The sequence below is a fragment of the Lutra lutra genome, chromosome 9, assembly GCF_902655055.1.
Source record: "Lutra lutra chromosome 9, mLutLut1.2, whole genome shotgun sequence".
NCBI lineage: Eukaryota > Metazoa > Chordata > Mammalia > Carnivora > Mustelidae > Lutra > Lutra lutra.
In genome coordinates, this window is record NC_062286.1 from 83570433 (window position 1) to 83584237 (window position 13805).

General features: G+C 43.8%; 1 protein-coding gene across 3 annotated transcripts in view; it reads left to right on the plus strand.

Moving 5' to 3' along the window:
* Positions 1 to 10839, plus strand: part of LOC125109007 (interleukin-1 receptor-like 2) — a 35532-nt gene extending 24693 nt beyond the window's left edge. For all 3 annotated transcript variants that reach the window (XM_047745556.1, XM_047745558.1, XM_047745557.1), the window contains 2 exons: positions 7358 to 7519; positions 9241 to 10839. In XM_047745556.1, coding sequence (XP_047601512.1) covers positions 7358 to 7519; positions 9241 to 9608 — 530 coding nt within the window. In that variant the 3' untranslated portion in view covers positions 9609 to 10839. The remainder of the gene's footprint in view (positions 1 to 7357; positions 7520 to 9240) is intronic.
* The last annotated feature ends 2966 nt before the right edge of the window (positions 10840 to 13805 follow it).

Sequence of the window (13805 nt, forward strand, 5' to 3'; positions counted from 1 at the left end):
GCTCAGCCTGGAGCCCAGTTTGGGACTTGAACTCATGACTCTGAGATCAAGACCTGAACTGAGATCAGAAGTTGGATTCTTAACCGACTAAGGAACCCAGGAACCCCTACCCCCAAAACCCAAACCCCCCAAAAGTGTGTTTTTAAAATTCTGTGCTATTTTCTTGTTGTCTCAGAATGGTTGTGATCTATTAAGGCCTTGGAAAAAAGTAATAGTCTGCTTTAATGTCCCCTGATTGGATGGAAAATTAACACATGGCAGAGATAAGTCCACTTGCTTCACGTGCACAGAAATACGTACATCTATGCCACTCAGGTCCAGAGACGAGCGATGAGGACTGGAGTGGGAATTCAGGGATATATAAAGCATATAAAGCATGCAGCACAAGTTGTTGTCCATCAGTTTGAGAAAACAGCTGTCCTAACTCAGACTTTATTCTAAGCTAAATTTCCGAATTCAAAACAGTTAGTCCTAGGGCAGTGTAGAAAGCAACGTGTTCTTTCTTGAGAGCCAAATCCAGTCAGGGAAACCTGACTGTGCCTGTCCAATGCTGCTGAAATCCCCTCCAGTCCAGAGGCCCTTTGGCTGGATGTGGGGTCTCTCTTCGGGGCTGTGGTCCCCGCGGGGCCATCCTGTGCCTATGCTCCCACCTACGAATGTGACGGAGGAGACCTGCGTGCCCCCACTTGTCTTTTCTGACACACACACATGAGTGGCCCACCTGCTTTCTGGTTACTGACTGAAGGGACACTGGGGACACTTCAGTGGTATTCCCATATCGCTGGTCCTGGTGCGTGTCTCACTCCCTGACTCAACTGGGACTCTCAGGAGCATGAGAACCCAGGGCTGGTGCAGCTGCCTGCCAGTGAGGTTGAGTTTAGCAGGAAGAGAAAAAAGGAATAGTGACTCATCCAGAGCAGGGGGAGCTGAGCAGATGACAGATTCAGGGAGCCCCACCCTCTGCGGAGACTGGGCTCCACCCCAAATTCCTGCTGAGAGTTTGGGCATTGGAGCTCAGTGGGCCAGGGCTCCTCTTTCCTTTCTTTCCTTCCTTCCTTCCTTCCTTCCTTCCTTCCTTCCTTCCAAGATTTTATTTATTTATTTGACAGAGAGAGACATAGCAAGAGAGGGGACACAGCATAGGGAGTGGGAGAGGGAGAAGCAGGCTTCCTGCCAAGCAAGGAGCCTGATGCAGGGCTTGATCCCAGGACCCTGGAAGCATGACCTGAGCCGAAGGCAGACACTTAAGGACTAAGCCACCCAGGCGCCCCTCCTCTTTCTTTTTCTTAATTCAGATAAGTGCTTGTATACTTTATGACTAAATGTCTAATCTCTACAGTTCCATCTATGAGAATGACCCCTATAAATTCCTCTCTGAGTGTTGGCTTTGGCAATGAGCTTGTGATGAGACTTAAGATTTGTCCCAGTTGCTATTTCCAGCATTGTGTCCCTGGGGGATATTTTCTGAGTTATGGGGGGAGCTTGTGGAGTAAGGGGTGGCAAATAGGAATGAAGAAATAGACAAATTGTGTCCTTCCTGTGATAAATTATTATCCCAGCTGCATGAGTTAGGCTTTATAACATGAGTAACAGGTGGGTATAGCTCAGTTTTATTGAGTTATCACCTGCCCTAGTCCATGGGTTCTGTATATTCTCTAGTAAATTATAGGAGTGACTTCAAAAATTCTCCTTCCAGGTGTGCATGCGTGTACAAAAATATAAGGGTTAATTTACACATCTAGAGAGATTTGCATAGGTCTCACCACCTTCCAAATAGGTTTGTGGAGAATATACATGTAGAACACAACAATTAAAAACAAAAACAAAATAGGTACAGTGAACAGAGTGTAGAATGGTAAAATAAAGCTTGGGGGTAGAACTGATGACAAATCTTGGGCACTTTTTGAAGATGAGTTGGCTTTAGAAGTAAAGGCAAAAGCAATGACAAGATGCATTGTGTGGTGTTCACAAATACTCTTCAATTGCTTATGAGAGCATGTGGCTTCTTCTGGGACCATTTTCCGAGGTAGAGTTTTTGTGGGGAGTCCTCATCTTTAAAGGGTGTAATATAATGAATCTTGTCTACGACAACATTCCTGTGGTAAAAGTGGTAGCATGTTGAATGTGACTTTTCTTTTAGTGTCTACCATGTTAGGGCTAAAAGGCCAAACCTCATGAAATTATGTCAAAGCACTTATGTGAAGGCCAGATTGATTCTGTCTGATTTTTCGTTGGGTCCAGTTTGATTAGGTTTGAAATTTAGCAATAACATAAAAGAAATTAAGGGGTTGAATGATCTTTTAGCAATCTCTCATAAATATGAATACACGCCCATAAACTCTTGTGTTTCTGTGCCAATGGCCCATAAAGGCACGTGCAGATATTTCAGCATCAAAATTAGGGCTGAATCTCCTTAGGAGAAAAAAGGAGCTTGGCCAGAACCTAGATGAACTGTCTAGGTTTATCCACTATATAGAGGGAGTCTGTGGGAGTATCTGCCAGCAGGCCCTTTCCGTAAAAACTTACCAGTAGGTCTACATTTCTATAGTTTTCTGGGTGAAATAGACAGTTGGGGGGGTGGGGCATGTCAGACTCATCTTTATCTATTGCCCATTGTTACCTTCCCAATTGCTGTTACAGTTACTATGGCTGGGAAGCAAATTACCTCAAAACTTTATAGCATAGAGCAACCATTTATTTTGCTGATGGGTTCTTCGGGTCAGGATGTGAAAAGGCACTGCAGGAATGGCCTGTGCCACCTCCACAATGTCTGGGAACCCCGCTGGAGGGCTGTCTTTTGATTTTGGCTATTAGTTCGTGGCCTCAGTTTCTCTCCCCAGGGCCTCTCCATGTGGTCTCTCTTGTGTGGGCTACTTTGAGCTTCCCCACAGCATAGCAACTGGCTTCCAGGGGCTAGTGTTTCAAGAACAGGAGAGTCAGGAAAACCCATACTTTCTCTTATGACTCAGACCCTGAATTCCCAGAGTCAGTTCTACCACATTCTATCTGTCAAGGCAGGTACAGAGTCCTAGTCAATTTTAAGGGAGTGGAAATGGATTCTACCTCTTTATCGGGGGTGTGGTCAGTTCTGAAAGAGCCTGTGGAACTGGAAATATTGCTAGGGCTATTTTCTTAAAAAATGCAATCTGACACACTTGCACAGGACTAATCAGGGATATGCTTTTGAAGTTTCCTCCTCCCAATTCTCATCTCAGCCACACCAGAGGGAGTGGTAGACTTGGGTTTGAATCAAGGCTGACCACTTAGCTGCTCAAAGGCCACAGAAATAACATAGCCCTGTCTGTCTCAGCGTTCTTTCCCGTAATCCAAGGATACCAATGTGACCCTCACTGTGACTATGACAGCCAAAGCTGGCAGGCAGTTGTCTGAGAGCGCCCTTCAAAACCACAGGCTGACGGGAAAAGCAAAATGGCCTCAAGCTTGATTTTTTTTTTTTTTTTTGCTATATTGGTGAATAAATGATCAATTGATCATTTGAAAGTTCTGAGAACCCACTGCATTTTGAGAATGAGCCACCAAGGTAACATTTCTACTCAAAAGCTTAGAAAGAAAAAAAAAAAGACCAAAAAGTTGGGAGCATTTTATATTTTTATCTTCTAAAAGGTGTGGGAGTTGCTCACTACCCAACTCTCTTTTGTCTCTGAGTCTGCACCTCTCTTTTCTTTGAAAAACAGGGAACATGGAACACTGTCAAGAGAGAATTCACTTAGCAAAGATAGGTTTTTGTTTTGTATTGTTTTTTAATGAGCAGGAAGAAAGAGAAAGAGCCTGAGAGAAGAGAGACATGAGTGGCAGGGTTTCTGACAGAGGTGGTGATAAACACAGATTTATAGACAAAAATCACTGTATTCATTCAGGATGTCTGCTATGTGGTGAGAAGAGTACCAATCCAACCAATCCTTTATCATAAAAGGATGAAATATTATCAAGATTTTAAGGAAATTTACATCATTTCTAAAATGTTTAAAAATAAAGCCTTTATGAAATCTTAATATATTTTTTTTTCATATAGCCTCTGGCTTTAGAAAGTCAAGAGTATGACAACAAATTTAATTCAGAAAAATACCCACTTACGGAGTGGTGGTTTAGACTAGTAACGTTGAAGACGTTGCAGAAGGAGATTTAGCTGGGTTGGGTTTCTGCAGACTCCAGACACAAATTCATCATCCCTTTGGTACTTGCTTTATGACCCCAGTTTACTAAAAAGCTGATTGTCTCATGATCTAAAACTTCTCTCTCCCCCATAGAGATAGAACATCCTTGAGCCTCTGTAAAATCCAATTTCATTCAGACATTTGGCAACTATGATAGAGACCGCCTCTATCTCAGGTCCTTAAAAGTGGTGGTTGGTATGAGAATTTATGAAATGAGAAAAGGCTACGTGTAAACTCTAAAGTTCTGGACACATTTTAACTACAGCTCTTCCTTGATTTATGATGGGGTTGTAGCCTGATAAACCTGTCATAAGTTAACAATATCATGATTTTAAAATGCATTAGATGCATGTAACCCACAGCCTACTTTTAATGTGCTCGATACTTACATTAACCTACAGTTGGGGAGAATCATCTAACACAAAGTCTGTGTTACAATCAAGGTTGACTGTCTGATGTGATTGATTGAATACTGTCCTGAAGGTGGATAACTGCATGGTGTGTGGGTACAGATTGTTGTTAGTATATGGACTGTTGAACCTGGGGATTGCGTGGCTGACTCGTAGCTGTGTCTTTTTACCTTGCCCAGCATCAAAGAGAGGATAGGACCACATATCGCTAGCCTGAAAAAGATCAAAATTCAAAATTCAAAGTATGGCTTCTCCTGAATATGTATTGCTTTTGTACCATCATAGAGTCAAAAAAATCATAAATCGAACCCTCCTAAGTTGGGGACCATCTGTACTATTATTTAGATGACAACTTGAAGTATACAAGTATTCTTTCTTTGGGCTCAGACCTACCTTTCTTTTCAAGTCTGTTCACTCAAACAAACTTCCATGAACAGGGAATAAAAGACAGCCTTCCTTTTGGGTCCCCTTAGGTTGGCTGTGAATTTCCTAATAGCCTGAGGCTCAAAAAATCACATTTTCTAATGAGATGTTCACTAGAACCTTCTATCCCTGCTAGAGCTTCTTACTCATTCACATGACCCCTGAGTAGAGCATAAGCATCCCCCTTCCATGCCCTTCTCAAGCTCTCCCCCTTCTTGGCCTCTTTACCTTCCACTTCATTTTTTCCTAAACCAATTAAAATTCAGGAACTGCCCTCCATCCTTTATGAATTTTCCCCAAGAGCTCCAGGCTATGGAAGTTTGATTTCTTTCCGTCTCTCCTGTTCATTCTGCCATGTTATCTTGTAGCACCTTATGTTTTTATTTCCAAGTCTCTGAATGGTCTTTCCAGTTAGATCTTGTGTCTTGTTCATCTGTTCAGGGGTGAGCACAGTGACTGTTACTTGCGGTTGGTTACTCAATAGATGCTTAGCTCATTCAGTGATGACGAAATGTGCTGTTGTGTGGGACGTCTCCGTACTGCACAACAGATTCCTGGAGTCTACTCAGAGGCTTGGTCTCTATAATGCCATATGCAATTACAGTGACGAAATTCTCTAGTGGGTCTGAATCACGAGAGACTGGACCCATTTTGCCTGGTGCAGTTATGACAGTCCACCATTGCGCAGGACCCATCCGGAGTGACATTGATGGAAACTCCTGCTTTCAATTCTCATTTTCGCCATGGGGACTGGTGAACTTAAGTCAAAGGAGTCAGGTTGGAATTGGGGCTGTGTGATCTTGGAGAAATGATTCTTACATAAGGGGGAAAGGACCATCTTCCTCATAGGTCAATGCCAATGTGTTAGGAGTAGCAACAGTAATTGACAAATCATTGGAGGTTCAATGTGGACAAATCTGAGACTTAAATTCTTCAGGGGACCTAGTCATAAGGGGTGGAAACCCACACTTTTGTGAGTTTTCCCTCTAGAAGCCTGACCTGGTTCGGACTGTAAATATCAAAGAAAAAATTTCTTTGTGTTTCCAGCAGGGGGAGGAGAAAAGTCATTCTGAAATATCCTAGAGCACTCTGTTCTTATTAACAAGGCTTGACCTCAGGATAAACTAGTTAATGAAAGCCTTACCTGCTAGGATATTATCAGAGCCTAGCTGACTGCACAGAAGGAAATACCCAACTCCAGCCCAGTCAGGCCATCCTGCCCCATCTAAGCGGGGATAAATGACTGAGAAATGTTCACAAAGTTCATAGTCCAGAGTCACTAAAGGATCTAATCACAGGACCATAGAACACATCCCCTCCCTCCACACCTCACCATCATGTTACTAATGGCCAGTTTATAGCACTTTCTTTTACTGGTACATTCTATCCAGCTTCAGAGAAAAGTATAAGACATATTAAAAGGCAAATGCACAATTTGAAGAGACAGAGCAAACATCAGAGCCAGAAATGGCAGGGATGTCGAAATTACCAGGCTGGGAATTTAAATCATCCTGATTAGTGTGCCAAGGGATCTAATGCATAAAAGCAGACAGCATGCAACAACAGATAGGCAATGTAAGCAGAGAGATGAAAAATCTCAAAAAGGACCAAAAACAAAGATAGCCATTAGGAAAACAAAACAAAACAAAACAAAACTGTAACAAAAATGAAGACTGCCTGTGATGGGCTTGTTAGTGGAGTGGACATGGCTGAACAGAGAATCTCTGGGCTTGAGGCTATCACACTAGAAACCTCCAAAACTGTAAAGCTAAAGGAACAAAGTCTGGAGGAAAAAAAAAAACAAAGTATCCAATGAGTGTGGGACAACCACCTAAAGTGTAACATACATGTAATGGGAATACCAAAGGAGAAGAAAGAGAGAAAGGAAGGCAAGTATCTGAAACACTAGTGATTGAGAATTTCCCCAGATTAATGTCAGACAGCAAACTGTAATCCAGGAAGCTCCGAGAATACCAAGCAGGATGAACAAACAAAAGCCTAGGGTTATCATTTTCAAATTACAGAAAATCCAAGATAAGGAAAAAAAATCCTAAAAGAAGCCAGAGGTTGGGGGGACAACTTACCTATCATGAAACAAAGATGTGAATTGCATTCAGCTTGTCCTCAGAACCTATGCAAGTGAAAGAGTATGAAGTGAAATATTTAAAGTGTTGAGAGAATGAGAAGCCTAGTGTGACAATGTTGGCACCAAGAGAGCCAGCTGATCACTCTGAAGTCATTGAACCCAAGGGAAAAGGACCTCATGGGACCAAGCCAGATTTTTGCTCCTGTTAACATAAGAGAATTTGGTACGAGTAACTCCGTGAGTTTATCCCATTTCCTTTTCAGATGGCAAGATCTATGATGCCTATGTCTTATACCCTAAGCCTCAAAGAGAAATCCAGAGCCATGAGGTAGACACACTTGTGTGGAAGATTCTGCCTGAGGTGCTGGAGAGGCAGTGTGGATATAAATTATTTATATTTGGCAGGGATGAATTTCCTGGACAAGGTATGTTTTGAGTGAGGTTTCAAAGCCACAAGTAAAAAGGAAAGGGAAGTCTCTTTTCCTTCACCTCACAAATGGGGGTGGGGAGGGCTTGGGAGACTCTGCTCATCTTCCCCCATGGAACCACAGAGAGTCTCGCACTTCCTCAGCCCACAGTCCGTGAGCCAAGTTAGGACCAGTTCTCTTCTCTCTGGGGCTCATTCCTGTTACAGGATAACTGGGATTCCTGGTTGAAATAATGTGACTCTCACTATGAGTAACACGAACAGCTGACCAATGACAGCCTTGGCCAAGAGACCACATGGTAAAAAGAGGTCATTTGCCCTCACGTCCTTGAGACTAACTGCTGAGTATCCTCCATCAGTTCAAATATGTAAATCAGCTCATATTTAAAGATGATTTTATAAACCTTAACTACCCAGGTTTCTCCTACATAAATAAAATAGAATTTATTTATTTATGTCTCCCATAGAACAAGAGTGTAGCTTTGGGCACTGTGGGTGACATCTTTGAGCTTCAACTGTCTCATCTGTCAAATGAGGAACAGAGTGCTTCCCTGACTCGAGCGAGAGAATGAAATGAGATAAAATCTGAGTGGAGACCAGTATGGAGCTTAGCGCATGTTAGACATCTGACAGATAAAGTTTCCCTCTTGACCTACATGTTTTTTCTTGGGCGGCTATACAACAAACGGCTAAAATATGAAATAAACCTCCTTCACTGGTCAAGAGGAAACCAAGAGGACTACATTAGAGCATTTGGTAGCGGTCCACTCTGGGTTGTTTGTGGAGAGGTGGCCAAGTACTTCGGATTTGTAAGTTGCTTATCTCTATGGTGAGAGACAACCGCATCTCAGCCCACATCTTTTATAAGTTATAAGATCAACCTCCATGAGGAAGTGAAAATCTGATTTAGTGCTCGCCGTAAACATGGGGAAGACTTCAAATTTCATAAGCATATTCTTTCACTCACTTATTCAGCAAATATTTATTGAGCACCTGCTATGTGACAGGTAATATTCTAGGCACAAGAAATAGAAAAATAAACTGAAGAGAAGAAGAACATGAGCTTGGGGAGGTCACAGTCTATTTTTATATTCTAAGAATCAGGAGGATATAAAAGTTACTATTTATTGCTAAAAAAGGCCAAGTTTCATCTGTAGCTGGATATTTCCAGAACTATCCCCAAGAAATCATCAGGCAGTGTTACTAATTTGAAGTTAGTCCTATAAATCCTGGGCATTTAGTTAGCTACAGCACAAGAAGAAAACACAAACAAAGATTAATACAGCATTTGATCTATCTACACTTTCCCTGTCCCTTTAAAATATATTTATTTAAAAAAATGTGTTTATCATCTACTATATACTAGACCTTCAGTGAAGTTAGTGATAAAAGTTAGGCACTATAAAACCCTTTTTCTGAGTAGGTCACAGTCTGTGGGTGCAGCCAGTGAGCTAAGGTAAGTGACCTTGCAGCAACCAACTACCAAAAAAATATGACTTATGAACACAAAGGGCCAATTTTTTCAGGGAAAATCAGAAAGGTTTCACAGAAGATATGATAAAAGTTAAAAAAGCAAAACAAAACCACTTTTGTTATCCATTCCTAAGTGACATTTATTTTAAAATCTATGTTGTCCTTCCAGGACCCATTTCTAATATTCTCAGAGATGAATCTAGGCTCTTTCACTCATGCGATAGTCTGCGTCTTCTTTATTTCCAGCGGTGGCCAACGTCATCGATGAAAACATCAAGCTATGCCGGAGGCTGATCATTGTCTTAGTTCCTGAATCCCTGAGCTTTGACGTGTTAAAGAACATGTCGGAAGAACAAATTGCAGTCTACAATGCACTCATCCAGGACGGGATGAAGGTCATCTTGATTGAACTAGAGAAGGTCAAGGACTACACGGCCATGCCGCAGTCAATTCAGTACATCAAGCAGAAGCACGGGGCCATCCAGTGGAGCGGGGACCTCACAGAACAGTCACAGTGTGCCAAGACCAAATTCTGGAAAAAAGTGAGGTACCACATGCCTCCCAAAAGGCCTCCACCATCTTCTTCTGCCCAGCCACTGAAGCACACGTCCTGACCCCTCCTGGTTGGCTAGTGGGGGGCCGACATGGGGTTGGTCACCTGTGATGGCATTGTTGGCATGAGGTGGTTCACGGATGGCATGGATGCCTGGCATTTGGGCCGTCGGCTTGAAGCTTGCCGTTGTGTCCTTGTTGTGACAGGACCTCTATCTGTTGCTTGTTTGGGTCAGAGCTCCCTCTTTAGGGAAAGATGTCACCCTTCCAGAAGGCCTTCATTCACTTATGGACTCTAATGGGCACTCCCCATACACAGAGCCCCTGGGGAATGGGACATGGAGGATTGTAGAGTGGCAGATGAGATGTCAAGAAGTTTGGTGCGTGGTGTGGCATCTGTGGGGCCAGAGACGGAAGTTAGGGATGGCAGGAGGTAATCTGTGGGCTTAGAGAGGGCTGGCAAGGAGAACTGTAATTTTTCTTGACCATAATCTTAGCACATGGATACTGGAAGCATGTAGTGGTCACACAGACCAGTGGGGACCAAGTGTGGCCCAAGTGTGGCCCCACTGGGATTGCCCATTAATCACCCTCCTGTTGGGTCCCAACCTTGAAAGACTTGATCTGTCCAATCAAAATAAGTAACACTTCATTTCTTTCTCCAGCTGGCCTCTGAAGGCTGGGATTCTGAGCAGCATGAGAGACACAATTAGCACACCGAGATGATGTAATTCTAGTACACATAAAACAAAGAAATCTTTAGGTTAGCCAGCATCCCCTCATCACAGGTGCATTTATGATTTAACAAGGCACAAGGATTTTTGACGCTAAAATTTAGCTGGAAATTCATCACTACTTTCAAAGACCCTGACCTGAGGAGCTGAGATAGAGTCCAACACTCTCATTCCGTGGTTGAGGACGTCAAGTTCTAACAAGTGGCCTGCTGGGGTCAGAATGTTTATGTTGCCCAAAGTCACATGTTGCCATCCTAACACCCAGTGTCATGGTATTGGGAGGTAGGGCCATCTGGAGGTGATCGGGTCAGAAGGGCGGAGACCTCCTGAATAGGACTAGTACTCTCATGGAAGATAGCCCAAGAAATCCCTTGCCACTTCGGCCATGTGAAGACACAGCAAGAAGTCTGTGTCCTGAAAGAAGGTCCCCACCTGACCACGGGGGCACCTGTTCTCAGACTTCTTGCCTCCATTACTGTGAGAAATAAATTTCCTTTGTTTAGAAGACACTTGGCCTATGGTATCTCGTGATAGCGGCCCAAGCAGTCTAAGGCATGGCCCTAGTGAAGGGTCCATGGGGACTGGATGGGGGTCCGCCAGTGGGCAGGACAGGGGAGGAGGACTGCCAAGGAGGAGGGGTGAGTTGGGAGAACAGGGATCCCAGCCTGCAGAGAAGAGCAGTGTGAATAGGCAGGGGCAGAGAGCAGGAACAGGTGGCCTTCACAGGCTGCAGATAGCATAGAGTGTCTGGTGGGCTCTGAGATGATAAAGAGCCTACTCCAGTCTTCTAGCATGTATGCTCTAAGGTGACCCAACATAACACATTTCTTTCTTTCTTTTTTTTGTTTAAAGATTTTATTTATTTATTTGACAGACAGAGATCACAAGTAGGCAGAGAGGCAGGCAGAGAGAGAGAGGGGGAAACAGGCTCCCTGCTGAGCAGAGAGCCCGATGTGGGGCTCGATCCCAGGACCCTGGGATCATGACCTGAGCTGAAGGCAGAGACTTTAACCAACTGAGCCACCCAGGCGCCCCACATGACACATTTCTTTGTCATCTTATGCTGGTTCTCACTTAACATGAGGCCACTCTTTATTTTATTTAATATTTGCTCTTTAAAGATTTTTTAAAAAGATTTTATTTATTTTTGACAGAGGGAGAGAGACAGTGAGAGAGAGAGAACTCAAGCAGGGGGAGGGACAGAGAGAGAAGCAGGCTTCCTGCTGAGCAGGGAGCCTGATGTGGGGCTCCATTGCAGGACCCTGGGATCATGACCTGAGCCGAAGGCAGAGGCTTAACAACTTAACACCCAGGCGCCCCTAAAGATTTTCTAAAATTGTGGTAAAATATATGTCATGCAAAATTTACCACTGCGACCATTTATAAGTGTACAGTTCAGTGATGGTAAGTCCTTTCACCCTGTTGTGTGCCACCATCAGCACCCTCCGGTTCCAGAACTTTGTCATCTTTCCCAGCTGGAACTCTCTCCCCACCAAACAGTAACTCCCCCTCTCCCCTGCCCACAGTCCCTGGCAACGTTCTGCTTTCTTTGTCTATGATTTTGGCTCCTCTAGGCTCCTCGTGTAAGTGGAATCATACAGGACTTGTTCTTTTGTGCTTGGCTTATTGCACTTAGCCACAGATCCTTAAGATTCACGTGTAATATTTGCTTTTTGTCTCATTCTTCTTATGTAGTCCCGCCTCCCTTCTTTCTTTCTTTCTTCCCAGGGTGAAGGATATCAGGTAATCTTACAGGGACAAGAGACAGCCACCAAAAGAAATAAGCTTTTCGGGGTCCTTCTAATCAGATGCTTGTGAACCCTTTGCTTCTTGGTTTCTCTCTCCAGCGATTCCTCCTGGAGAATTTGCCCGTTCAAGTAAAGGAAGCTGTTTCTCTTGGTGCACCCAGAAGCGAAGGGATGGCCACTGGTGTGTTCCTCATTCTGTTCCCCTCACCCCTCAGTTTTCTCTCCTCTGCTTGTACCTGGAGCTTGCCGCTGATGCTGGAGAAGGCTCTGTGGCCGCACCCAGAGTGGCGCTTTGCCCTTCACTTTTTCTTATCCCATCCCCTACAGACTACCCCTTCCTCCCAAGCCCTTTCTCTCTGGAGGATGAAGAGAGGCAGAGCAGCCTCATGAGTCAGGAGACAGGCTGAAACCCTAGGCTGTCCTGGTTGCCTGTGAATTTTAGAAAGAGGTTCTCCAGGATTTTCCAGTGACTAACTTTTTATAAATGACTGTATCCACACAGCACAAGTTGAGGCTGTCAGAAAAAAGAAAGCCAATCCATCAGGAGCAAAGGTATTTTCTGAAAACCTAGGACTACTGGGAGGCCAGTGCTGTTGGTGAATTTCTTAGCTGGAATGATTTTTTGTCAGAAACTTCCCTCCCCTCCAACATGTGCCCTATGTTTCTTTTTGTTTGAAAATATGTAAAGGTGTATTATTAGTGCAATAGCAATGAATTATATCAGCACATTGCAATTTTATTTTTTTTTTAAAGATTTTATTTATTTACTTGTCAGAGAGAGATCACAAGTAGACAGAGAGGCAGGCAGAGAGAGAGAGAGAGAGAGGGAAGCAGGCTCCCTGTTGAGCAGAGAGCCCAACGCGGGACTTGATCCCAGGACCCTGAGATCATGACCTGAGCTGAAGGCAGCGGCTTAACCCACTGAGCCACCCAGGCGCCCCTGCAATTTTATTGTTATTGCTTCATGTCCTATATAAGAGGCTCCTTTTCTCGAGGGTTCTGGCCTTTCATGTATTTGGGCACAGGGCTGATGTTCTCAGGCATGTATATATGCTCCTCATGACAGACCATGTGCTCTGAATCAAGATTTGTACAATAGGGCCACATGTTTTCAAAGATGGATAAGACTTGTCTTATCCCGATAAGTTCTGCCCTTTTAAACAGTGGCACTTTCTGATAATTTGAGGAACAATGTGGATATCTCCCTAGAAAAAATGTATGTACACACAAAATTTTGGGTGCGGTTTGAGAATGTTGACAGAATTTTTCAAGTTCCTCAAAGGCATCTTACACAAAAAGGTCCCCAGGCCCTGACAAAAGGACCCCTTTCCTAGAAGGACTTTCATTTCTGTACTTACTGGATGTGATCTCAGAATTTTACACAATTCTATGTAGAGGTCCAATGATAAACATGCTGAGTGAGCCATTCGGGGAATCCTCCTGGAAGTTGTTTGGAAAGGAACACAGACTTGGGATTTTTGTGGTATTCTAGTCATCATCTAGCCCAGGACTGCCTTACTGGTCTGCCACCAATGAGATGTAGGTCTTTGACAACAGTGACTCCTGAGATGTTTCCTCAAGGCTTGTGTGCATGCCATGATGTGAAAAAGACTGGGAAACAGATCCTAGTCAGAGAGGGCCTGGAAGAGTGAAGGGAGTAAACTGAAGACGTTGGATACTTGGTGGCAGAGCTGGGACAGATGCCTCCATCTTCTCACTGTGCTGTGGCTTATGCTGTGGCAATTTTTCTTACCCTCTCAGTCCTGTGACACCAGCC